Source organism: Megalops cyprinoides, chromosome 22 (genome assembly GCF_013368585.1).
Source record: "Megalops cyprinoides isolate fMegCyp1 chromosome 22, fMegCyp1.pri, whole genome shotgun sequence".
Classification (NCBI taxonomy): domain Eukaryota; kingdom Metazoa; phylum Chordata; class Actinopteri; order Elopiformes; family Megalopidae; genus Megalops; species Megalops cyprinoides.
Window position 1 is genome coordinate 21143056 of NC_050604.1, and position 26218 is coordinate 21169273.

The window sequence follows — 26218 nt, forward strand, 5'->3', positions numbered from 1 at the left end:
TACAGTCCGGTCCTTGCGAGTTAGCAGTATTTCTCCATAAGCCTGGCAGCACAGAAACTGCACACATGTGCGATCTTTCCCATAGTGCCTCAGCACCCCCCTCTCTCTCACCTGCCTGAGAAACCGCATATGCAGTAAATAATTGATGCTGTTCATGGGCACTCGTGGATAGAGATGTGTGGTGTTGAAAGGCAGGCCGCGTTTGCTGTGTTTCCTGACAGCGTAACACACAGTCGCTTTATGTGCAACACAGCAGCAGCTCATGAGAAGCATCTTTAGTAAAAATTTGTTAATAAATTGTGAAATACATAGAGTGACAGATTAGCAATCAAATAACGCTAGCACATGCTAAGACGCTATGGGGGCTAGAGTGAAAGGACCATGTATTGTCTCACATGAAAAATTAGAACATGTCAAAATATAGGTTCCAAAATTCAAAGAAATATGCATTTCATATCGATCTTTATACCATTGATGGTGTGCAGAGCATAGATGACATGATGCTACAGCAACATGAAGTGAAGTTTTCAGGGCTCTGCGGTCGTGCTTGGTCTTGTTGAAGATGTGTTGAAATAGATGAGTCTAAAATAGTATGTGTTGAACCGATGAGTGTGAAGCAGCACCAGCCTGTCAGAGATAATGGAGACAGCTAAGCCAGTTGTTGTATGGTTTTCCTGGATTTTCAGAGCTCTTGCACCTCTGGTTTTTGATTCTGCCCTACTGATGCTCATATTAAGTGACATCAGGGGTGTCCAGTGGAGAAACTGGTTCTAGTTTGCATCTGATCAGATCCATATTTTAGCCACTGATTAGATGAGGACCTCTGGCCACCTCTTTTGCCAGTTAGCTGCTAGCTGAGAGGAGTTTCTAAAATCCAGAAGGACAGTGGATCTCTAGGATCAAGAGCTGACAGTGCTGTGCTATAGTGGTAGGAGAGTAACCCAAACTCTATAATTACCCTCTGAAAACGTAGACCCAAGGAGAGTGTTTGGCTGGACACTCTGTACTTACCGCATGTCGTATGTCTTCAGAAGAGCCACCTGATCAGTGTTAGATCAGTACATCAGACATTTCTCCTTTGGAGTTCTCTTTCAGATATGTATTGTCTTTATAGAAAACTTCACATAAATGTAAGCTTTCTGCAGCTTTTTCAGATAATTACCCAAGGCGCCCGTTACTGAGCAGTGGATAGGAATTCAGGGAACAAGCTGCCCTGAGGGTATTTTGAGAGAATATTGCTAGGATGTAAAAAAAAAAAAAAAAATCTCAATTAACAATTTTCAAAGGGAGCAATGATGTGAGCTGTAAAAGATGAGTTATTTTAAGGTGAGCTCAGTCTGAAGAATAACAGGGCATAAGTGGAAATGAAAGGTAAATTTCACACTACTGACACTAGTGTTATTAATGCATGAGATAAACTACCTGGATCCCTACTGGAATCCCTTAGAGTGCTCAAGGCCAGAGTTGAAACACTCTTGACTACAGCCCAAATAAGCAGCCTGTATGGGCTAAATGGCCTGTTCTTGTCGCTAATTTCCCTGTTTTCTCAGTGCTATTCAGAGTGCTTTCATCCATTAGCTTCAGTGCAGTGATGCTGGGCAGGTTATTGCATTACACACGCCCATGTTCGGTGCTCTGTTGTAACCCCAGAGACGGGTGCCGCAGCATTTTGCTGTGCTCCCCTCCTTCCGTCTGCATTTCGCTGATTTTGAAGTCGCGGCCTCTCACCGCTAAGTGGGAAGGACCTCTGAGGGGAGCGGCTGTGTCTCAGCGGCCTGCGGCTGTCGCGAAAGCGAAGTCGGAGCGCTGAGCCGAGCCTGTCGGGGATCGGCGTGTTTGCATCCGGGACGAGAGCGGCTTCGTTCCGCTGGTTCAGCCCGATCCCGCAGAGGGTTACCGTAAATGGGCGAACACGCCGCCCAATTAATGATGGTGTTCAGCAACACATTTATTTTATCCTAATTTGTTTTGGGCCGCTCTGATGTTGCAAGGAAAACGGGCAGAAATCCAATATGCTGTGAATTTCTGTTGCAGCAAGCTGTTTTCAACACCTCTGAGAGTATCCTACCTCGTGTGTATGAGAGGAATATCACTGACTCATGGGAGAAATTGTCCTGAGTAAGATATGCCTGTGGTTATTGTGGCAGTCAATACAAGCGACCTAATGAATATAGTTATTGCAGTGAATACACTGCCCTCTCGTGGATGAGCAGTAGTAGAGCAGTAAGCCTTTACTTTCTCAGTACTGTGTAGTGATGTCACAACCCTGGTCCTGGAGGCCACTGGTGTAGACAGGCTTTCATTTTGGCTAGGCAGTAATGCGCCTGATTTTAAACTCTCTGTGTCTAGATTGAATCAGTTTAACTTCCCTCTTTAGCTACGAGGGTGTTGGTGGTTTGAAGAGAGCTGGACATGCGGTGCCCGGACTGTACCGCTCCAGGACGAGAATTAAGAACGATTGCTGCACAGGGCTCAAAGGTCGTATGGCTGGGCTGAGTGTTGTTTTGTGTTCAGTCTGAGCGTGTGTAATGCAGAGCTGATATCTGTCCAAAAAGGTGTTTGAGTAACTCAGGTCTTAACTTTTCCCTTTTGTACTCCCACGCATGTGTTACCTGCATGTAACACAAGCTTACAGAGGAAGAAGTTAGTTACGTCCTGGCCTGTGTGGTCGGGGCTCTACTCCAGCTGTTCCCTCTCGGCCTGTCACAGGTTTTTGCCATGTCTCTGTGAAAAATGTCCCTGCCGTATCTCTTGTTGCCATTGTTCTCTCCATTCAGACCCATCTCCATTGAACAAAATGCATGTTTTGGGTGGGTGGGGTGGGTAGGGTCACTGGACAGTGAGGGTCCATATTGCTCAGTGTGCTCTCTCTCTCCCTCTCTCCCCCTCTTTTGCTTTGTCCCTCTCTCCCCCCTCTCCCTCTGTCTCTCTCTCTCTCTCTGCCTCCTTCCCTCTTCCTCGCTTGCATTCTCATTACCTCTCCCTTTTTCTCTCCTCATGCTCTGTCCCTCCCCTCTCTCCGTCTCTCTCTGTTTCTCTCTCTTTCTTCTCTCTGCTGCCTCTCGCTGTCACCCTATCTCTCACTCTCCTACCCTTCCTCTCTCACTCTCTCCCCTACTTCCCTTCTTTCTCTCTTTCTTTCTTGCCTTCTCTCTCTCATTTTTTTCTTACCCTCTCTCTCTCTCTCTCTCTCTCTCATTCCCTCTCTCCCATTCCCTCTCTCCCCCACATCCCTTACATCTCTTTTTCTTTCTTGCCTTCTTTCTCTCCTTTTTTCTTGTCTTCTCTCTCTCTCTCTCTCTCTCCCTCTCTCACTCTCTCTCTCTCTCTCTCTCTCTCTCTCTCTCTCTCTCTCTCTCTCTCTCTCTCCCTCCTCCTCTCTCCCCGCTCTCACTCTCTGCTCCAGATGTATGACTTAGACCCAGATGACTTAGATTTAGAGAATGAGCCCTGGTATAAGTTCTTTTCCGAGCTGGAGTTCGGACGCCCGGTAAGTTTGGCCCGTGTGTCCGTCCCTCACCTAGCCTAGATCCGCCCCCCCCGTTTCCCACAGTGCAGAGCGAACTGAGGCTCCTGCCTGTGGCCTGGCATGTGGAAATGTGTCGTCCTGTGCATCGTTGTGTAGTGCTCCTAACGGAATGGCGTAGTGCTTGTTTCGGTGTTCTCCGGGTGTGTGGAGGGAGGGGCTATTTCTTTTTCATACCTACACTGCAAAAAAACATTATTTTCTCTTTTTTTTGTTTTCATTTATTTTGGTGGGAGGGAGTTGTAGCACCTAACTCCCTAGGTGCTGCGTAAGTCTATATAACAGCATTCATAATCATTCATAAAGGATCCCTGAGTACTTGACATCGTTCTGATGAGGTTATGTCAGTCATGGTAACTAATGTCAGTGATAATCAGTGGCTATGAATGTTAATGAATGGTTGTGAACTCTGTTACGTAGTCTTATGCACTTTTGCTCTTTTTAAAGAGTTACATACGCTTATCAAGAAACCCTAAGGTAAAGTGATGCAGCACAATCTTTAGAATGGTGTCATTAGTAGTTTATTTCTCTCTCAATCAGAACGTATGTGACTCAGGGTGGAATTCAGTCTACTTTTAATTTGTGATTTCCTGACCTTTTGTGAACTTAAAAATTTCTGAAACATTTAAAATTGGCAAATCATTTGTCAACAAAACCAGTTATAACGTGCTTTCCAAAGGCACAAAGTGCAATTTGGACAGAACTGGATTCCAGCCTTGGTTTCTTTGGTGTTGTTTTGTTATAAAAACGTCTCATGACCTTTTTCCTTCTTTTTTATGTGTTTTACATTCTGTTCAAGAAAAATGGGCGAGGGGACCAGCAAAGCAAAATTTTAGAGTTCCACATGGTAAAAATACGTATTTTAAGATGAGGATTTTATCAAGAGAAAATAAGAGCAGCGCTCATTTTGCAGTGTACTGTAAAGTGAAGAAATACATGTGAAATGGCAGGTTAGAACAGGCAGAAATGCCACCTGAGCATGGACCGCCAATTTGCTGATCTCTGATCAGTGACCACTCATAAATTCACACATACATTGCATGCGCAAACTGACTGCAAACACAGGAACAGTTTGGAGGTCAGTTCTGCGCAGTTCTTCCTGCTTTGCAGCCGCGTCTTGCAGGTGCTTCGCCTGTAGCTGTGTGTCGTCTGTTTGTCTGTCCGTTTTCACTCGGTCATGTGACCTCACCGCCACAGACAAGCAGAGAGATAGATAATCACAGGGAGGGTCACAGACAGATCACTTATGGTAAAATGTAAAATTTGTTTGGAATATATGCTTAATGCCGCAAAATATTCTGCGTGTATTGAAAATATATCTGTTGTCACTTTCATTTGTATAGTTTATATATGCTGTGTCTTTGTAAAATTGTAGATGTAAGTATGAAAGAGGCAAGAACTGATATATTTTGAAATGCACGTCTTATATTTTGGCATATATTCAAAAATATATTTCTTATATTTTGGATTTTATATTTTACCATAGTCAGTAATCTGCATGTCGGTACTGTGTGTGTTTACATGTATGTTTATGTGTGCTTGTGTGTGTGTGTGTGTGTGTGTGTGTGTGTGTGTGTGTGTGAGCGCGTGTGTGTGAGGTGTGTATGCAGGTTTGAGTTTCTCCTTGTGTGTGTACATGTAGTAGTGTGCTGTGTGATGTGCATGTGTGTTTGTGTGTGTGCATGTGTATGTGTATGTATACAAGTTTGTGTGTGTGTCTGTGTCTGCATGCAAGTGCATGTACATACTTGTGTGCGTGTTTGTTTAGCAGTAGTTTGTATGTCTGTGTGTGTGCACGCGCGGACGTGTGTAAATTTGTGTGTGTGTGTGCGTGTGTGTGTACGTGTGTGTGTGTGTGTCAGTGTTTTGTGTGTGTGTGTGCATGTGTGTGTGTGTATGTGTGTGTGTGTCAGTGTGTGCGTGTGTGTGTGTGTCTGTCAGTGTTTGTGTGTGTGTGTGTGTGTCAGTGTTTGTGTGTGTGTGTCAGTGTGTGTGTGTGTGTGTGTGTGTCAGTGTTTGTGTATCCGTGTGCTTTGAGTGTGCGCTTGCATTTTTGTACGCTCATGTCCGGTCCTCTGTTCTCTAACTTTGTCGCTCTCTCCACATGTCTTTTCCCATGATGCCACTGCCTCTCCTCCACCTCATCTTCCTCCTCCTCCTCCTCCTCCTCCTCTCTGCTGCCTCTGACACAAGCCTCCTAAAAAACGGCTGGATTATAATCCAGAGAGCTGTCCTCGAGGCGCCACTGAGGTAAAAACCCCGGCAGGTGTCAGGTAACACCACTCTGATTGGCTGTAGCAGTGTGACTCGGGCAGGAGAACTGCTACAGCAGTTGGTCATTTTGCTTCCCTCTTCGCAGACAACGCATTCTTGTCCGTGATTGGTCCAGACATGTCACATGAGGCATGGACCAATCAGACGAGAGTACACGTTGCATATGAAGAGAAAAGCAGAGCAAACCTCCCTATCTCATGAGGAGATCATTCATCATAAACATGATCCACATCCTCATAGTCTTCATTTCTGTTGCTTATGGATTCTGTTATATTACTGTTGTACTTTATTTCCATGTTAGGTATCTACTGAATAATACTGTCAACTGCTAGTTGAAAGAATACGAAGATTTATCCAGGTTGTTCCCAATACCATGTGATACTTGTGTTTTAGCCTATCAGGACATTGCATTCCTCAATACCAGAAGTCTCTGCCATTCTATCTCATTATTTATCTGTTCCCAGAGAGCTATGATGCAATTAGCATAGGCCTTTCCTGACACAAAGTTTACCATTTCTCTGTGGCATTTGCTGCAGAAGTGAAAGTAACATAGTAATATTTCTGTGTACTTAATAATGGTTGAATGGTTGGTCCTTAAGAATAGTTCATTCTGTTTGTGCTGAGCGGGAACTCTCATTAGGACATTAGGAGAGTTAATCACCTTCACACAGTAATTTACATTAACGCAGGTGTAAAAATTTGAGGTATTGGGTACAGTAGTGACTGTAAAGTCTGAATGCTGGACATAAAGACGTATAGTATTATGGGAAAGGGAGGGAAGTCTTGGCTGAGATTGTGAGGTTTCCCCTGGGGAATGTGATTGTTAGTCTCCAGCTAGCCCGCTGCTGGGGTGTACATTAAGGGAGAGGGTTCTGTCCGGGACCCCTCCTCATCCCTTTATATTTCAGATGAGTCCTCAAACCAAGGTTCTGAATCACAGTGGACATAGAAGACCCCATTGCACTTGTTGTAGAGTCATTTTCCCAGTCGGGCTTGTTAATCATCTCCCATTGTAACTGGCTGAATAAATCTTACCCTTTCTACCTGAGCAGATGTGCAGTGAGCATGTAACGAGCATAATTAAATATGTTTATTAGGAATTAATTACAGCCGTGTAGGGACCCTATTGATCAGATTTCTTTTCCAATTAACAGAATATGTGATTAGAATATGTGGCATATTGGATTTTCCACCATTTTGAAAAAGAGTAAACATCTTCTTTATCTAAACCAATTAGACTGATAGGCATACATTTTGGAATGCTTGATCTATTTAGCTAATAAGTTGCAAAGGAAAAGTTGCTACACAATAAAACATGGCCAATACAAGCTGATAGGTTCACAACGTAGGTGAATAAACATGCAGATAACCTAACGGTGTGCTGTATACATGACTGGGGGGTTGGGGTTTAGCCGGGGACTGCCGTTCAGGATGGACACTGAGCTTCCACGGGGGGCGGGGGATGGGGGGGTGGGGGCTTGAAGGAACGGGCGAGGGGTGGGGGTGGGGAGGAGAGGGGTTCCAGCCCAGCCCGCGAGGAGAGGAGCTCCCTGCATTGTTCCACGTTCAGGCGGGTGTGTTGTAAAGGTTCCAGTCCGTAGCGGGATTCGCGCAGGAGAGCCGGGCTGGGATGGGGATGCGTTGTTGTGCGGGGAGACAGAGAGCGGCGCTGGTGTTTACCCGGTCGGGGCAGGCGACGCTGGGTCGCCCCAGCTGTGCCTGTCTGCCCCTGTGCTGAGACGGAGTGCTGCGGTGTGTGAGTAGAGTTGTGTGTGCGTTTGCGCGCGTGTGTGTGTGTGCGTGTGTGTGTGTGTGTGTGTGTGTGTGTGCGTGTGTGTGTATGCGTGTGTGTGTGTGTGTGTGTGTGTGTGTGTGTGTGTGTGTATGCGTGTGTGTGTGTGTGTGTGTGTGTGTGTGTGTGTGTGTGTGTGTGTGTGCGTGTGTGTGTGCGTGTGTGCGTGTGTGTGTCTTTGTTCGCGCAGCGCTCACTCTCCTCTTTGTTCTCCGGTCTCTTTCAGACGTCTCTCCATCACGCTCCAGCAGACAGAGGCCCGGAGAGGCCATCGAGGTAAGCTCACTTTCTTTGTTTCTTTCTCTGGCCCCTTCTCTCTCTCACACCCTCTCCCTCTCCTTCTTGCTTCCTCTTCCTTTCTCACTGTCTGCCTGCATTACCCTCCTCACTCTCTCTCTGTTTCTTCTCCTCTTTCTCCCCTTCATCCTTCTTCTCTCTGTCACAGTCACTGAGATGATAACAACAGAACAGCACTGCGCACCTAAAGAAAGACAAAAATCAGACGCGCTTATCACCTGAAGGGCCGTAATGCCGCCCCAAACCCTGCCCGTCAGGCAGACGAGATGATCCGCTGCTCGATTCCAGCGTGTGTTTATGGGGCTGTGCCGTGTGACCAGAACACCAGCAGTGACAGCAGGGGGGAGTGGGAACTTCTGTGGGCTGTCGCCTCTGTGTCTGCCTCCATCACGGATTAGCCCAGGGCCAGAGCTCACAGTGCCCTCTGGTGTTCAGCACTGGTCACTGCATCTCTTGTTATGCTTTATTCTGATGGTGTGGTGCTCATGTTTGTAGAAGCAAAGCGCAGTATCTGACAGCGTTATTGTGCTGTAGTTGTTTGTGATGCTGAACTGAAGCAAGGCAGTTTTTTTTCCTGAAACATCTTTGTTTAGCATGTTTAAAAGATTATGATAATAATTACAGAAAATGTCACTGAGTGCTGGTGTCCTCTGTTGTGTTTCTGCAGCTCAGCCAGTGACTACAGGAAGAGGCGGAAGTCTGAGCCTTCGGTTGGCCAGCAGGGCCCGCAGGGGGAGCGGGTGTCGCCCCGCCCCGCAGACTCCCACAGGGAGAGCAGCACCCTGAGGAAGCCTCTCGCACGCTCCTCCCCCTCCTCCCCCTCCAGACCCAGAGGTAAACGCCCAAACACACACACACACATATACACACTCACACATGCACATTTATACACACCCACACTCACGTGCACAGATAGACACTCATTCAAACACACACGCACACACCCACACACACACACACACACACACACACACACACACACACACATATACACACTCACACATGCACATTTATACACACCCACACTCACGTGCACAGATAGACACTCATTCAAACACACACGCACACACCCACACACACACACACACACACACTCACCTTCACACACACACATGCACACACACAACCACATATATACACACTCCTCACACACACACACACACACACAGGGAATGATGCTGAAACTGCACTAACACTATCATTGGCGCACACACACACACACACGCACACACACACACACACACACACACACACACATATTCACACTCACACTCACAAGCACGCATACATCCTACCTCAGACACAACCACACGCGCATTTATACACACACACACTCACGTGCACAGATAGGCCTCATTCAAACACACACGCACACACCCACACACACACACACACACATACATATACACACTCACCTTCACACACACACATGCACACACACACACATATATACAAACTCCTCACATACACACACACACACACAGGGAATGATGCTGAAACTGCACTAACACTATCATTGGCGCGTGCACACACACACACACACACACACACACATATACACACTCACACTCACAAGCACGCATACATCCTACCTCAGACACAACCACACGCGCATTTATACACACACACACTCACGTGCACAGATAGGCCTCATTCAAACACACACGCACACACCCACACACATATACACACTCACCTTCATACACACACACACACAACAATTGTCTTCTTTTAAAAGAATAATATATAATAACAGCAAGTGCTCAAAGTCATTTGCAATGCTGTGAAATTCAGCTGGGTTCGTTTGTGTGTAAATTAGAAGTAGTCGAGGCAAACGTGGATTTTTTCACTGTATACACTGTGTTATGTGTGCTTCACATTTGTCTCAGTTTGGATAAGAACAGACCTTTCACCAAAAGTTGTCTGAGGTGGGATGCATTCAGAATAACGCAGAAGTTAACCCAAGTTTGTTTCCACGCGATGCAGTCAGTGGCGTTTGAGAAACCGTCAGATTGCTTGTGTAATTATGTGTCTTCATTAAAAGGGCATGTACTCTGAGGAATTTTCCTCTCGCCTGAGAGAGCGTTTTTCCTGGTGGCATTAACCCTTTTCTCCTGCCTTTGATGAAACGCCTCTGTCCTTGCGCGCCTGTTAACCTCTCCGTCTTCTCTCCTCTCTTGCCATGCTGCTCTGGGTGGATTTTGAAAGGTGGGGATTTTAGCGTGATGTACTCGCCGCGTTTCAGTTGCTCAGGTCCCAACCAGGATACCTCACAGGAGTCGGAGGTGGGGGTCCGCAGCGTGGGGGGGCGCCTCCGCGTCACCCCCCCGGGCTCCAAACGCTCCATCTGCTTCAAAAACGGCTGGCAGACGCACCGACAGGATGCGGAGAACTGGAGCAGCGCCGACGAGCCCGCCTCCTCCTCGCCCAAACTCAAGTCCCGCAGCTGCGACAACCTGCTGGGGGAGGATGGGGGCGGAGTCCCGGGGACGCAGACCCGCTCCGAGAGCGCGGGGTCCCTGGCCTGCGAGGAGGAGGAGCCCAGAGGGCCCCGTCCCTGGCACTGGCACCGCCCCGCCCACGACACGCCCGGCTTCCTGCAGCTGTACCGGAAGATGCACCGCATCGACCGGCGCGACCTGCTGGCCTCGGAGCTGATCCGCTCGGTGCGGGCCCGCATCCTGGAGCTGGAGAGGGAGCAGAGCCGGGAGAGGCCGCTGGGCTGGCCGGGGTGCGGGGACGAGGTGCCCCGCGACGTGGTGCCCACCAGGATCTCCCAGTACGAGAGCCTGATCCAGAAGTCCAAGTCCATGCCCAACCTGGGGGACGAGGGGGGCTCGGGGGCCTGCACACCCGGCTCCTCCCGGCGGAGCAGCAGCCCCAAGCGCCGCTTCTCCGTCGAGTCCCTGCTGGAGGAGGAGCCGCCCCCCCGGGACCCCCCCGAGGGCCAGCCGCAGCACCCCAAGGGCTCCCACCCGCTCGCTGCCGCCCACAGCCGGCTGGCCGCCGCCGCCGCCCCCTCCGCCGACCTCCGTCACCACCACCACCACGCCCGCCTCCCGCCGGACTGCTCGGACAGCGAGCACGACGCGGCGGCCTCCGACCTCAGCGACTTCATCCAGATGGAGGGCTCCTCGCTCTGCAGCGAGAGCGACTTCGACCGCTGCTCCCTCACCTCCTCCGAGAGCTTCTACGGCTCCACCCACCACCACCACCACCACCACCACCGCCACCCGGTCAGCTCCTGCAAGGGCCGCTGCCCGGCCTCCTACACCCGCTTCACCACCATGCTCAAACACGAAAGGGCTAAGCAGGACCGGCGGCAGCAGCTGCAGAGGGAGGAGGCCGAGCCGGGCCTGTCCAAGCTGGCCTTCCTGGTCAGCCCCGTGCCTTTCCGCCGGAAAAAGGGCCCGCCCGCCCACAAGCAGAGCCGCCGGCCCCGGTCCCGTGGCTCCGTCTACGCGGCGCTGGACTCGGCCCTGCAGGACATCTACGAGCACCTCCAGGAGGAGCGGAGGCGGGGCGTCCTGCCGGAGAACAGCATCCTGCACCGGCTGCTGGCCGAGCTCCTGCCGGACGTCCCGGAGCGGAGCTCCTCCCTCAGGGCGCTGCGCACCCAGCAGCAGCAGCAGCCTTACCACCCGCAGCCCGACGGCTACACCCCCTACAGGACGGAGCGGGCAACGTCACCCCACAGTGCCTCCCACCGCCGCGCGGACCCCGCCAAAAACAGCCAGGGCAGCGCCCACGCGCACGGCTACCAAGGTGGACCCCCCGCCCCGTCCCCACACACCCCCGCCCACAGCCATCCCGGTGTCCCTTCCCATGTGTCCTGGCGTCCACCACCACCCGTCCCGCACCTGTGTCCCGTAAAAGCGCTTGCATGGGGGGCACAGATCTGGGCCTCGCACGAGCCCATCCGAACGCTCCTTGGAACGCATGATACCCCCCCAGTTTTGTTTCCTGTGGAAGTTTGGGGTTCTCGGTATGGGGGAGAGGGTCATCTACCACCCCTGACTTTATTTATTTATTATTTATTCTTTGTAAGTTCTCTGCCCACCATTGACAATGTTGTTTTTCTTTAAGTTCCAGTCTCACCTGAATGTTTTACAGATTTGTTTTTGTCTTTTTTTTTAATTTTCTGTGATTTTTGTGTCTTGCAGTAGCGGCAATGAATGTACCTCAGGATGCATTCCTGATCTGAAGGAATATTGCATAAATTTATGTTTGCATTTTATTTTTCAGTTTTGTGCTGTAAAATGCATGCTCTTTTATATTGTTTTATGTGGTGTCATTTGTTATGTCACCTGTATAGGAGAATCCATTAAAAGCTGCTCTCCATCCTACACCCCCGCATTGTGACCCATATGTAGACTCTACGAGCCATACGCTACATTGGCTGTGCTTGTCATTACTATTTAAAACACGCAGTAGGAAAAACTGACTGAGACAAGAGAGCAGGACTACATTTCCCAAGAAGCATCACTTTCTAGACCCTATTTCCACACTGACGTGTGTATTTCCCCTAAGGGAGCTGCCTTCTCTGTGTGATTATGTTCCCTCCTTGAAGGATGGCTCTAGTCTTGGCGCAGGATGTGTTTCCATTCTAACGAAGCATAAAAATGTTTCATAGGCCTGCTGGAGGCAGTGCCAGCACAGGAGCTCCAGGGCTCGTATATCAGGACCTGCTTGTGGCGAGAGATTAGACCAGGCACAGCTTCCTGATCTACAGGGTGTCAGGGAGCTGTTTATAAAGGCAGTGTATGAATGGACTTAAATGGACAGCCGCTTTGGCTCACAGAGAGGTGTGTGTGTGTTATCAACAGTGAATGAAAGAAAAGATGTTATGAATCAGTCACAGAGGTGTGTGCAGATTAGTCATTTTAGAAAAAGAAAAGATGTTATTAATTGCTGTGAGGTTCTCCAATTACTTAACTCTGTGCCATCAGGCATTATAGAATGTAAAGATGTTACTAATTGAGATGTGATTCTCCACTTGGGAGTGTGATATCAAACGTGTCAGAGAGTAGATATTAATCACCGTGAGATTTTCGACTTGAACATGTTTGTGGTGTCAGGATAACGAGCTAAATGTTATCCATCAATGAGAAATGTACCACTTACATAGGTGTGTGCTACGAGACATGTTACATTGCAAAGATCTCGGCCTTCACCACAAGATTGTCCACACTTGAGTCAGTCTTAGATGTTCCTGCATGGTCCTTCCTGCTGTGCCTGGTTTGCCGTTCAGAAGGGGGCTCACAGTTACCCCCGTGAAGCCTAGTATTCCCAGCCTGTGAGGTCTTCAGCTGATTACCTGCCCCCTTCTGAGATGTAGAGTGCATCTCTTAGTACAGTATGCGATCATCCAAGCAGAGCCGGTGCCTAGTACCTATTAGGGTGACTGTGAGACCTTGAGGAGAGGTGGTTGTTGGGGGGGGGGGGGGGGGGTTTGGAGGGATTTTTGGGCTGCTGCATGCCACAATCACACACCCTTCATGTTTTTCCCCAGAGTTGAGGCATTGCCCATGAAGCCAGCCCTTTGAGGTCCCCTTCATTCCCCCAAACGATATCACCTCTATGTCAAACATTTTTTATGCCATCACCTCACTGTGGCCCCCTCTTGCTCCCCCCCACAGATCAGGACACTTACAGAGGCTACTCCTACGCAGACGTGGGCCCCACTCCTCAGAGCAAAAGGGCGACTCCAGAGAGAGAGGTGAGAGTTTGTTCTCCCAGAAATTTTGATAATATTGTCAACTGCTGTACCACAAAATAGTAGCCATCATAGCAAAACTATGTCAGAAATATGAAGTCATTTGATTCACTGCACTCATGTACTTTGTTATTGCCTGTGAATCTTATCCAAGCAGATGACCAATCAAATGCCATTCTCTGATTCCACAGAAACAGCCGGCCAGAGCAATATATGACTTCAAGGCACAGACAGCAAAGTAAGTATGACGTGCTTTTCACGTGTGTGTTTGAGAATAGGAAGTTTGAGGATATAGCAAACGTTTTTGTGGATATGACATGAATGTTCAGAGTTTAGAATGTGTTGTTTCTGGGATAGTTCCTTAATTACACCCCCACACTGCTGTCTAATCACACGTGTTTCTTTTCCAGGGAACTTACGTTCAAGAAGGGCGAAGTGGTGAACATCATCCGCCAGGTGGACAGCAACTGGTATGAAGGAGAGTATCATGGGAAAGTGGGAATATTCCCCATCGCTTATGTGGAGGTGAGTGTGTGTGTGTTTGTGTACGTATGACCATGGCTGATTGTGTGTGTGTGTGTGTGTGCGTGTGTGTGTGTGTGTGTGTTTGTGTGTGTACGTATGAACATGGCTGTTTGTGTGTGTGTGTTTGTGCGTGTATGCATGCGTGTGTACATGCATGTGTGCTTGTGTTTGTGCGAATATGTGCACATTCATGTGTGTTTTTATCATCTATTATCTTGAAAAGAGGGTGTGGTTATATGTCTGTCTCTTTTTCTCTCCCTCTCACTGGCTCTCTCTCTCCACAGAAAATCCCCCCTGCAGAGAAGCAGCAGCCGGTCCGCCCCCCTCCACCAGCACACATCCGAGAGATTGGAGAGGCGGTGGCCCGCTACAACTTCAACGCCGACACCAACGTGGAGCTGTCACTGAGAAAGGCAAGACCTCTGTTTGCTCCTGCTGTGTGTCAGTACTGAATCAGCACACACTCTCACAGTCTACATGTCTGTACTGAATCAACACACTCTCACAGTGTATGTGTCTGTACTGAATCAACACACACTCTCACAGTACATGTGTCTGTACTGAATCAGCACACACTCTCACAAAGTATGTGTCTGTACTGAATCAGTACATACTCTCCCTCTGCAACGAATCAGCACATCCTCTTAGTGTGTGTAGCGAATCAACATGCTGTCATTGTATGTGTCTGTACTGAATCAACTCACTCCTCACTGTATGTGTCTGCACTGAATCAACTCACTCTCTCATTGAATGTGTCTGTACTGAATGGACTCACTCTCACTGTAATTGTCTGTACTCAATGGACTCACTCTCACTGTAATCGTCTGTACTGAAGCAGCCTTGAATCAGCTTGCGGGCGGCGTGTGTGTGTTTGGCAGGGAGAGAGGGTGATCCTGCTGAGACAGGTGGATCAGAACTGGTACGAGGGGAAGATTCCAGAGACAAACAAGCAGGGCATCTTTCCCATTTCCTACGTGGACATCATCAAAAGGTCCCCCAGCAAGAGCCCCGGTCACTACAGAGAGTCCCCCGCGCCCCAGGGCCACTCCGGTGACAGGACACACACCCCTATGTCCTCAAAGGTAGGCACGCCACCCCGCCTCACCCCACTTCCTCTTCCTGTCCTCATGCACGTGCTCACTGTGACCTGTGACCTGTGACCTTTCACAGGGTCACCTGCATTCACATACTGTATTGGAATGAAGATCTCTATTCTTCTACAGCAGACTGTGTCCATGGTTGTGCTCTGTTAGGAAGTCTTGTCATGATGTGTTGGAAAGGGAAGAACTGATCCCTGGTATTGTCTAACAAATTAAGCATAAAACATTTTGCTGTTTTGCTGGAGGCCAGAATGTTTTAGAATGTTTGACTTGGAAAACGTTAATTGCCAAATTGACTCTTCTGTTGTGTTCTGAGCTGGGACAGTGGCTTTAGACTCTTTCAGGTCTGGTCAAACATATAGAGAACTACTATTATTGATTGACTGCATATTGTCTATACAGTGTTGTTTCATTTAAATAAGCCAATTTGACCAGTCTGTAAAGAGTCTTAGTGATCATTACAGTTAAGTTATAGCTCCATTTAAAGATCTCACGATGAAAAAAATCACGCAGTCATTTGCAGCTGCTCTCTGGTATTACCTCCTACCATCTGTACAAACATACAAACCTTATTTCCCTAACGCAGGATCATCAGGAAATCGTATCACATTTTCTCGTAAGAAAATCAATATTTTGTGCAGCTGTGCTTCGCGTTGCTTGTGTAAATGCAGCGGACCCTGGCTCAGGTTACGCAGGACCACTTTTATCGTCGTGCCTAGCGTTTCTGTCCGGACACACTGCCGGAGTGCGGTGTGCAGGGACGGAGCGGCCGCCATCGATACGACGCACATGCAGCTCCGCTCCGCCTGTGCGAGGCGTGGTCCCCGCGGCCTCGCCCGGGCCGCCTGCGGGCCGCATAGTGTTGGTAACTCAAGATGTAATTTCAAATTAGCGCCAGATGGAGATCTCTTACAGCGGGAGCCAGCTGCTCTGACAGGAACAGGGTCCCATTCACACCTCATTGAGCTTCTTGGCTGCGGTGGTGCTGCGTATTTTAGGCTTGTTTTGGCTGTGTCTGCTGACACATACACCATGTAGAAATATATATCACTTCCAAACGATAGATACTTACTCCAAAAGACTTAAAGCTGTTATTGCAGCAAAAGATTGCGCTACCAAATGTTAATGTTTTTATTTTTCTTAAATATATATTCTAACATAAAACCACTGTCACTTCAAAATAATTCATTTTGAGTTTCAGAGTTTTTAAATGAAGTACCACATGGAACGAAATTTCAATGTATCTTTTGTAATCTGTAAAGTGTCCGAATACTTTCATAAGCCACACTATTTATATATAATATATATTATACAGAGTGTGTATATATATACATACAGGCAATATAGTGCATGTAGTGTAGGCTTTTATAGGGTGCTGTGATGAAGTATATAAAGGATTATATAGTATACAGACCTTTATCAGTGTGTGAACAGCATTACAATCCACCAGTGTCCTGTAGGATTGGCTGAGGAAGCAGATGAAAGACAGCACTCGTAGTTTCATTTCTGGTGCAGGCAGTGATCGTAGGAGCATCTGTCAGCCTGGCGTTGCAGTCAAACTGCAGGGCATGATATTGCATATGCAAATATTTGAACTGCAGAAAATGTAGCTCTCTCTTCAGGCTGTGCATTCCAACATAGTCAGCGGCTGCTGCTGAATTTATTTCATGTAAATACAACCGCTACATCAAAGCAAGTGACTTGTTTGTACTTGGTGATAGAGTTAAACAAGACTCCATTGTAGCACCAATAACAGGGTTCTGATGTGAATTCCCACCCCCTAACACCTGCCACTTCTAGGACTTGCTGTTGATTTCACATGTAGTATTGCAATGTGTTTTGGATTCTGTGACCCTGTGACTGATGTATGGTAATATACTTGGCTTCCCTTGTCTAGTCAGGTTGTACAAGTTAGCTTGTGATAGGGATTGAATGGTGTGATGCTCACACTCACTGGTCTGGGAGTGTTGTTAGCCTGGTCTGACACTATGGCTCATTCAGCTTGAATGGTGCACTTACTCTGTGTTCTATTGTGCTGGAAGTCACTCTGGGTAAGAGCATCTGCTAAATGAATGTAATGTAATGTAGTGTAACAGTAAATTCTGTTTCGATAACTACTCTTAGCATAGTGATGCACTTATTTGGAAGTCGCTCTGGGTAGGAGCATCTGCTAAATGATGTAATGTAATTTAATGTAATGTAATATTTCACGATAGAGAGCAGCCATAGCTGAACGCAAGGGGAATGATACTAGCTACATGATATTTCAGCTCTCGTACACCAGAGTATGTTGGCTGACGTGTCTCCACTGTGTCTCGGTGCTGTGAGTTTCTCTCCTTCCTGCTTATAAAAACTCTCCTCTCTTTTCCAAGCCGATGGCCGCCTACCGTGCCTACAGCACTCCGCCCCCCACCCACAGGCCCCGCCCCCCTCCCAGCCCCCAGAAGGCCCAGCTGCAGGCCGTCACCAGCGAATGGATCTCGCTCACCATGAGTCCTACTGTGGGCCCCTCCCCTTCCAGCACCCCCGCCCCCACCCCTCCCCCTTTCCCCACCAGCCTCCATCCCTACCTGGAGGCTTTGGACTACCTGGTGGGCACCCCGCCACTGGTCCCCGCTCCCTCACCGCGAAACCTCACACCCGTAGCTAAGGAGAGGTACCTCATTCCAGACTCCTCCCCCATTGCCGCCCCCTGCTCCGCCTTCTCTCTTACGCCGTCATTCTGTTACTCTCCCACCTCTAACACACACATGTTTGACTCTACCCTAACGTGTGGGGATAGAAGCATATCCCTAGCCCATAGGCAATATAGTGACTCACAGCAGGCCCAGGACCTGCCGCTCCCAGAGAAAGAAGTGCCGGCAGGTACAGAGCCATCTCCTGCCCCCTCACTCCAAGGTTCCAGTGACATTGCGGTGGATGAGTCAGTCAAACCTCTAACGCCAAATGGGGAGCAGGCCTTAGTGACAGACCATGAGGAGGACCTTGGCAAAGAGTTCCTGTGCGTCATCCAGGATGGCCAGTTACAGGTCACCCAGGACAGCCAATCAACTGTCATCCAAGAAAGCCAAGTACAGGACATCCAGAACAGCCAATCAAAGGACACCAAGGACAGCCAATCAGCAGTTATCCAAGACAGCCAATTAAGCATCATCCAGGACAGCCAATTAATGGACATCTATGACAGCCAGTCAGAGATGATCCGGGACAGCCACTCAGAGGTGATCCAGGGCAGCCAATCTGAAGTGATCCAAGACAGCCAATCAACATTCATCCAAGACAACCAATTAAACATCATCCAGGACAGCCAATCAATGGGCATCCATGACAACCAGTCAGAGGTGATCCAGGACAGCCAATCTGAAGTGATCCAAGAGAGCCAATCAACAGTCATCAAAAACAACCAATTAAACATCATCCAGGACAGCCAATCAATGAACATCCAGGACAGTCAATCAGAGGTGATTCAGAGAAGCCAATCAGAGGTGATCCAGGACAGCCAATCAGAGGAGATCCAGGACAGTCAGTCGGAGGTCATCCAAGACAGCCAATCAGAGGTGATCCAGAACAGCCAATCAGAAGTGACCCAGGACAGTCAATCAAAGGTCATCCAGGACAGCCATTCAGAGGTAATTCAAGACTGTCAATCAAATGTCATCCAGGACAGCCAAGCAAAGGTTATGCTGGAGAGCCAGTCAGAGGTGATCCTAGACAACCAGTCAGAGGTGACCCAGGACAGTCAATCAGAGGTGATTCAGGACAGCCAATCAGAGGTGATCCAAGACAGCCAATCAGAGGTGATCCAGGACAGCCAATCAGAGGTGATCCAGGACAGCCAATCAGAGGTGATCCAGGACAGCCAATCAGAGATGATCCAGGACAGCCAATCAGAGGTGATCCAGGACAGCCAATCAGAGTGTGAGCCTGAGGAAGAAGTGGAGTCACAAAGCCCAGAAGCATACATAGCAGAGGAGCTTCCCGAGCTATACATAGAGGAGGAGCCATGTGTACCTGAAAATACCCAGAAGGACATGGATGTGGTCTGTGATGCCATCACACCTGTCCAAGGTGAAGGGCCACAACAAGAGGTACAGCCTGTTGCATTATCTGGCAACCTCATTTTTGGTCATGCAAACATGGCAAAATCTTGTTGAACAAGAAAGGTCTTTATACTAAGTGTAAGAATTAGTTTGAAAACTGCAAAAAGAAAATTAAAGTTTAACTCTATTTTGATATGCATGCTAAACGATAATCATGACTTCATGTATTGATAGCTCTTCAGGGAATGACTTTAGGTGCTCTTTACCATGTAGTTACAGGTGTGTACAGGAATATGATACTGTTTTTACTCAGAGTGAGGGTGACAGACCACTTTAAACACACTGTTCACTCCACTGTTACTTTTCCATCAGGCAGGGAGTTCCCCTGATGTGGCCCAGTCTCCCCCCACTTCCTGCTCAAACGAGCCCCTCCCCCCCACACCCCCTGCCTCCCCCCCTCACTCCCCTCACCCCAACCCTCCCCCTGACATACACTCCCCCCTGCTGGAGCCCAGATCCCCCAAAATCAAGGTAAAGGAATGGGCGGTGTGTGGCTTTGTGACGCCCCCTGTGTCCCGAGTCCTGTCATAACACAAACGTGAAAGCCGAGTGGACTGTTTGTAACTCCTAACATTGCGTCTGCTGTGCATGGTCAGCAAAGGTAGCATGTAAGCCCCCTATCCCATATCAGAGGAGAATATGGAGCATAAAATGTTACAGTTATTCAGTTGAAATCACCCCTGACAGGCAAGCTTTTTAAAACAGTTCGGGTTAAAAACAGAAGCCATGAGCAGTGGAGGAACAGCGGTGGAGGAGCAGGAGTGGAGGAGCAGCAGTGGTGGCAGTAGGTGATACTGCCCATGCCGCCCTCCTGCTGTAAACCGCTGTGGGATCATTGAAAGGGAGGAAAGGTGCTGTAAAATTGCAGGTATGAATAACATGGAGGTGCAGGGCAGGAGACACGCAGAAGCAGTGATGTAAGAGCCTCTGAAATGAGGAAACGCAGTAAGAGGCAGGGCAGCTCTTTTGACAGAATGTGCTTCTGTGAAGTGATGCATTCAGCAGCATGCTCAGTGACTTTTTGTCTCTGTATGCATGTGTGTGTGTGTGTGTGTGTGTGTGTGTGTGTGTGTAGGTGGGGGGTGTGTATGTGTGTGCACCAGAATCTCATCGGTTACACCAGAGTGTGTGTGGGTATTTGTGTGCTTGTGTGCGGTAGTGTATGTGTATATACATGGGACTGTGTGTGTGTGTGTGCACATGTGTACATGTGTGTGTGTCTGTGTGTGTCTGTGTGTGTGTGTGCAGCAGCTCTCAGACTCACAGTCTGCTCTGGCTCTGGTGCGGTTCCTGTGCTTTCAGCCGGCTTTCAAACGTGACGTTGTCATCGACGGTAAGCCCCCTCGCAGTCCCGGGATGTCCAGGAGGTCCTGCGGGTCGCCCGTCAGGGGCCCGAGCGGGCTGCTGTACTACAGGGTAGGGGTGCACCTGCATGGAGCAGCGTGACTCAAGCAGTGTTCGGTGGGCCTGGGTTACCCCTCTGAAGAGCATCCACTCCTTTGACCTCCATCGTAATCCACAGCATGGTCTTTCCTTTAATACTGCTCTGCTCCAGAGGAGAAGACTCAACTATGTGACTGCTTGTTTCTTGTTCTAACCACTCATCTTGGGGGCAATTGATGCAATGAGTTAATTAGCTGCATACTGTTGTACTCATGCAGGCTACATGTGTAACCTTCAGCTGTGATGCATCATCTATTCAAAAAAATGCCTAAATGACATGTCAATTAATGATGTGATAATTAATGTATTCCTCCTTGACTGGTGGGAAAGTGATGTAAATGTAAATGTAACAGGGATGTAAAGGGATGTTTAAGCTTTTTGGGAAAAAAACATTGTGAATTTAAATTTAACTCCTGGTAAAGTGCTTGGCTGGATGTACTGTACAGCCAACTTAACACATTTCCTAGGTTTTGTTTTCTCACAGAATAATACTGCTTGCCTGCTAGAGTTCAGAAGGGGCAGTGTTTGCACTGTGGTGGGTGTTGGGATTCCTTCAGCATGGATGGTTTGTCATTGTGCTTTGGAGCATTGCATTGTGGGAAAGTAGAAGTGAAACTAAAGAACATGGGAAGACTTTTGGGGCATTCGATGTGTCCCTCAGTGGCCTGCATGTGTGTTGGTTGTGCCTGGAGTGATCTGGACCTTCCGAAGTTTGTTTCTGGTGTTAAACAAAACCATACTTACAGCAGAATTTTTTAAAAAAATGCATTTCTGTACTCGTGCTGATCTGATCACACAGGTGTATAGCATCTGCTTTGTTTCATGGGCTTATCTGGTGGTGTACTGTAGGAAGCTCTGCAGATGTGAATGCAGATAATTTCATATCTTAATGGACTGGCTGGAGCACTGTAGAATTGGTTACGAACTGTAGTAAGTCTGAAATGTTATTTTTAAGTGCGAGTTGCGTGGTGTCGCAGCAGTGTGTAGAGGTAAGGAGCAGGGCTTGTAACCAAAAGGTCACTGGTTTCATTCCCTGCTGGGGCACTGCTGTTGTACCCTTGGGCAAGGTACTTAAATCAAATGGCCAGCTGGACAAACAGATGAAACTGTGAGTTTCTCTGGCTGAGAGTACATGCTGAATGTAAGGTGTATGGGCTGGCCCAGACCATCACTTTGGGCTTGGTCAGGCAGTCTCATGCCTTTGTGTTTGAGACAAAGATCAGGGCTTCGACAGAGTCACCTGCTGCAGAACGGTAAGTCAAATGGCTTCCTGCTAACACTTTTATAATGCATTTATCTTTCTCTTTCTCTCTTTTTGTCTCCTGTCTCTTCTCTCTCCGTCTGTCTGTGTCACAGCGACCAGCTTCTGGGAGCAGCGGAGAGCCGTAAGTGACATCCGTTGCGTCATGCGCAATACAAAATAATGAACACTGACCTCTCAGCAACGTTATGAGAACGTTACGGGTGGACCGGGTGACTCCCATCCTTAAGGGCCGTCTGTGTCACAGGTTTCAGGTACTGTACAACTACCTGCCGCGCAACGAGGACGAGCTGGAGCTGAGAGAGGGGGACATTGTCGACGTTATGGAAAAGTGTGACGACGGCTGGTTTGTCGGTAAGGGACACAGCAGATTATAACAGCTCCGTCTGGGTGTGTTAAGTTTCAATGTGCCACAAAGTTTCCTTAACAACGGAGAAACATGTAGTTTACCCCTTAACTGTGTAAGTGAAAATGATGTGAGCATTTTAAGGTTTAATTTCCTTTGCACTGCAATTCGATTCCACTACAGTACCGCTGTATGCTAGCAGATGGCACTGTAGTAGGTGCTCAGCATTTTTAAGGTTTACATTCCCTTGTCATGTGCCTCTGTAAAAACAGATGTGTCATACTGTCTATGAATGAATGAATAACATATCTGATGTCAGTACTATGAGTGAAGAGTGGAATGTTTCAGTAATCAGCGTTAAAATTCCTGACAGTTGATGATATTATCAGCGCATAACCGTAAGGGTGCTAGAATGCAGGGCAGCAGCTGCTTAGTCATATTAATTATGATCCCTGGAATCTGTGAATTAATTTCAACAGCATTTTCAGTGTTGGTCAAAGGCCTCACACGAAAGGGAATTTTCAGTTGTTAAATTTGTAGGCAAAGCTCTTCATGATCATTTTATACGCCCACTTTAATTCTCTGGTAGTGCTGAAGATAAAACCCTGTAGGATCTGTGAAGGAAGGCTGTGATAATCATTAGAGTCAAATAACACCAAAGCCAAAGGCAGTGACGCACCTTCAATCTAATTGCAACGTGCTTTGTTCTTAATTTCCATTCCAAATGTGTGCAAATGTTGCATTTTTAATTTCTTACACAATATTACAAGCTTTGCAGTCACTGAAATGAATGAAGAAAGTTTCATGAGGAAGAGCAGAAGGGACACTTAGATCTGTCAGTCAAAGTTAGGATTGTTGTGTAATAGGACTGCATTACTTTTAAAAACCTCTCCATTATTTATGATTATCAGGATGGTGATAGAAAGCTATTTTCTTGAAATTGCCTCCTTGTGAATTTATTTTTGCTTTTCAATATGATTTACCAGGTATGTCCAGAAGAACCAGGCTTTTTGGAACGTTTCCAGGAAACTACGTGAAGCAGCTATAATATTTCTAGCCTTGTCCAGTGATGTCAAGTCTGTTCAGCACAACCGCACCGGATATATAAACAGCTGCAGGGGGGAGTGGAGGCAGACACCCGATTTGCGTGTTTCACACTGAAGATAACCGTTAGCTATAACTAGCCATCTTTGCAGAAAACTATTCCAGTAAAGTTTTAACATTTTAAGTAACTCGCTTTGTATTCCAGCCATCAGTGTATCTAGGGAGCAAAGGCCTTGGTATAGGGAAACATCTTTGCCCTGGATACAGAGAAAGAAAGTACCAATGCTTCCCTATAGACCAGAAGGGTTATCAGTGCACCGCGTGTGTTATTTGAAGAAGTGATGGGGAACCAAGACTTTGTGAAAACCATAATGGGAGGTGCCCTGTGCTGTCAATCACTGTCAGTCAAAAGGATTTGCTCATTATTATTACATTACATGTAATGCTCCCTATAGTAGAAACGCTCCAAGTTCAGATGTGTGAGTGATTGACAGCACATGGTAGCTCCACCTATTTTTGGGGTTCATTAAGCCTCGGCCTCACATCGCTCGTTTTTAAGAGTATTTCTGCATATTATTTATTAGCTATGGTTTCTGTTGATATGCAATAGATGCAAAAAAAAAAGAGAAATGTAAATGAAGTATATTACGGTATGTATGATGTGTGAGTTTTAATGATGATTATTCTGTTCTTTAAAAGGGGAATAATGAACCAATCCACGGCCAGGCCTGATATGAAGCCACAATGATAGATTTCACAGATATGAAGGAACCAAGTGCCCTATTTGACTTCTGGACTTTTGAGTTGCTTGTCTTGGGGGCTACATGGTAAATGAGTGTAGTGTATGTAGAGAATGTTCATTTTCACTGTATGGAGAGAAAAATCACCTTGCTTCATGCTTAAATGGTGTAAAAGATCCACCACAGAAGCTTTCACAACATTAGAAAGTGATAATGTCAAAGTCAGTGGCAGGGTCAGTCTAGCCCCTGTTGCGTTTTGTCCTTCACTATAAGCGGTGAATTTAAGAAAGTATTACAAACTTGGTTCCTGCACAATGTTTTTTGTTTAATATCAGCGAACTGAAAGCCTTGCTTAAATTCATCACGTGGAGTTAAGGACACAGCAGTACGGCAGATAGGTTGAACGCCCTCCCATGGTGTCAGTGAAGTACACAGCAGTATGGTGCCCTTCCAGTGTGCTACCCAACCACCAGTGCTGCAGCAACCTTAGCATAGCCAGCGCTTGCGGGCGCAGAGTGTCGGAATGCAGCAACACCTGGCTGCACCTGGCTGGACTCCTTCACACCCCGAGAAGTGCTGACTGGTCATTGTTCCTTTATCACTCTGACCAGACATTTCTTTAAGTATTCTGAGTCTTTTATGGCTGCCAGCTACATGCTAATGTTTATTTTGTGCATTGCTGTATGAAAAAAAAAACAAATGTATCCCCTTTGTTTGCATTTAAAGGAGGAAAGAAAGATATCTCTAAGTGCCTCTCTCTACGCCTTTGTTGAAACGGACGGAGAAGAGAGTTCTCCTCCTTTTAAATCATGTCTTTTGTTGCTTCTGCCAGTTGAGTATTTTGTACAGCATATTTTTCCAGTAGTCGACATGGCTTGAGGCGAGTGTGAAGTGTACTTTTCAATCTTTCCACCCAGTCAATTTTTTTATTTCACCGTTTTGTCAAATTTGGGAAAAGTTCCTTGAGGAGTGATATTGAATGTGATCTAGTTGTCACACTTTTTTTTTCTGAAGTTACTTTATAGAAAACAGTTTGAGACTTTATAGCCCAAAATGTATTGAATTGTTGAAAATGTTTTGAAAAAAAAAAACTGTTTGCTATTTGTTTCTAGAATGCACCCAAATGAAGAGATTAAGCTCACTTTTTAGCTGACTTGTTGTGTACAATGACTATAATGTCTGAAGCCTTTTTGTGTTATAAGATGGTAACAGAGTCAGCCGTCTGCATTGGAAACAAGGACACGTTTGACAGAACAATCATTTAAGCACCTTAACATGTAATTATTTTGTTTTTGTTTTTTTGTTTTTTTTTTTGTTTTTTTGCTTCTTCCTCTTTTGCGTTCTCATACTGCCTGAATTGACCATGCCGTCTGTAGTGTTTTGTATGTCTTTTGTATGGAAGTGTACATTGATGAAGTCCACAGCTTTATAAAGCCTTTTCTCACCTGCCATTAATTTGGTTTCTTCTTTCTTTTGCCTTCTTTCATGGCGTTTTTTACTCCTCAGTCCATCCTGCCCATCATTACATTGACAAAAAAATCCAGTGGGGCAAACCTCCCCCAAAATGTAAAATATGTTGAAATACACAATGCATAAATTAAGAAATATAATTCTAAAACATCAAAATATATTGCATATATTACAAAATATGTGAATAATTGCCATTTTCATACACATATGTACACATTTGCATACACTGTTGAAGATATTGTAAAATTACACATTCTGTGTAAATGTAATTATAAAGTATTTGATATATAGTATTAAAATGGCAGAAATTTGTTATATTTTGTAATTTATGACGCATATTTTGATATGTTACAATGTATATCTTATTTTGTTTGGCCTAACGTATTATTGTTTTGTAAGGGTCTGCAGGCAACATTTATGCAAAAATGTAACTAAGAATATGTAGTTTGAAAATTAGCAGTGTGAGCAGAAACAAAAGGAAATGAAGACGAAAAGTATGTGAATTTTTGTAAAAGCAGGAAGTGAGAACGTCTGGTGCTCTTTCGCAGTCCTGACCTTGTCACAACTTTGTTCTGGAATCTTCA

General features: G+C 46.9%; 1 protein-coding gene across 7 annotated transcripts in view; it reads left to right on the forward strand.

The window, feature by feature from the left end:
• The window catches only part of LOC118769421 (sorbin and SH3 domain-containing protein 2-like), a 73787-nt gene extending 48040 nt beyond the window's left edge, over nt 1–25747 (forward strand). For 5 of the 7 annotated variants that reach the window (XM_036516488.1, XM_036516492.1, XM_036516493.1 and 2 more), the window contains 13 exons: nt 3407–3490; nt 5720–5776; nt 7819–7868; nt 8557–8723; nt 10098–11654; nt 13529–13608; nt 13797–13843; nt 14016–14130; nt 14415–14543; nt 15009–15212; nt 22130–22158; nt 22282–22388; nt 23367–25747. In XM_036516488.1, coding sequence (XP_036372381.1) covers nt 3407–3490; nt 5720–5776; nt 7819–7868; nt 8557–8723; nt 10098–11654; nt 13529–13608; nt 13797–13843; nt 14016–14130; nt 14415–14543; nt 15009–15212; nt 22130–22158; nt 22282–22388; nt 23367–23428 — 2688 coding nt within the window. In that variant the 3' untranslated portion in view covers nt 23429–25747. The remainder of the gene's footprint in view (nt 1–3406; nt 3491–5719; nt 5777–7818; nt 7869–8556; nt 8724–10097; nt 11655–13528; nt 13609–13796; nt 13844–14015; nt 14131–14414; nt 14544–15008; nt 15213–22129; nt 22159–22281; nt 22389–23366) is intronic. The other 2 variants (XM_036516489.1, XM_036516491.1) reach the window with 2 other exon arrangements.
• Nucleotides 25748–26218: the final 471 nt, after the last annotated feature.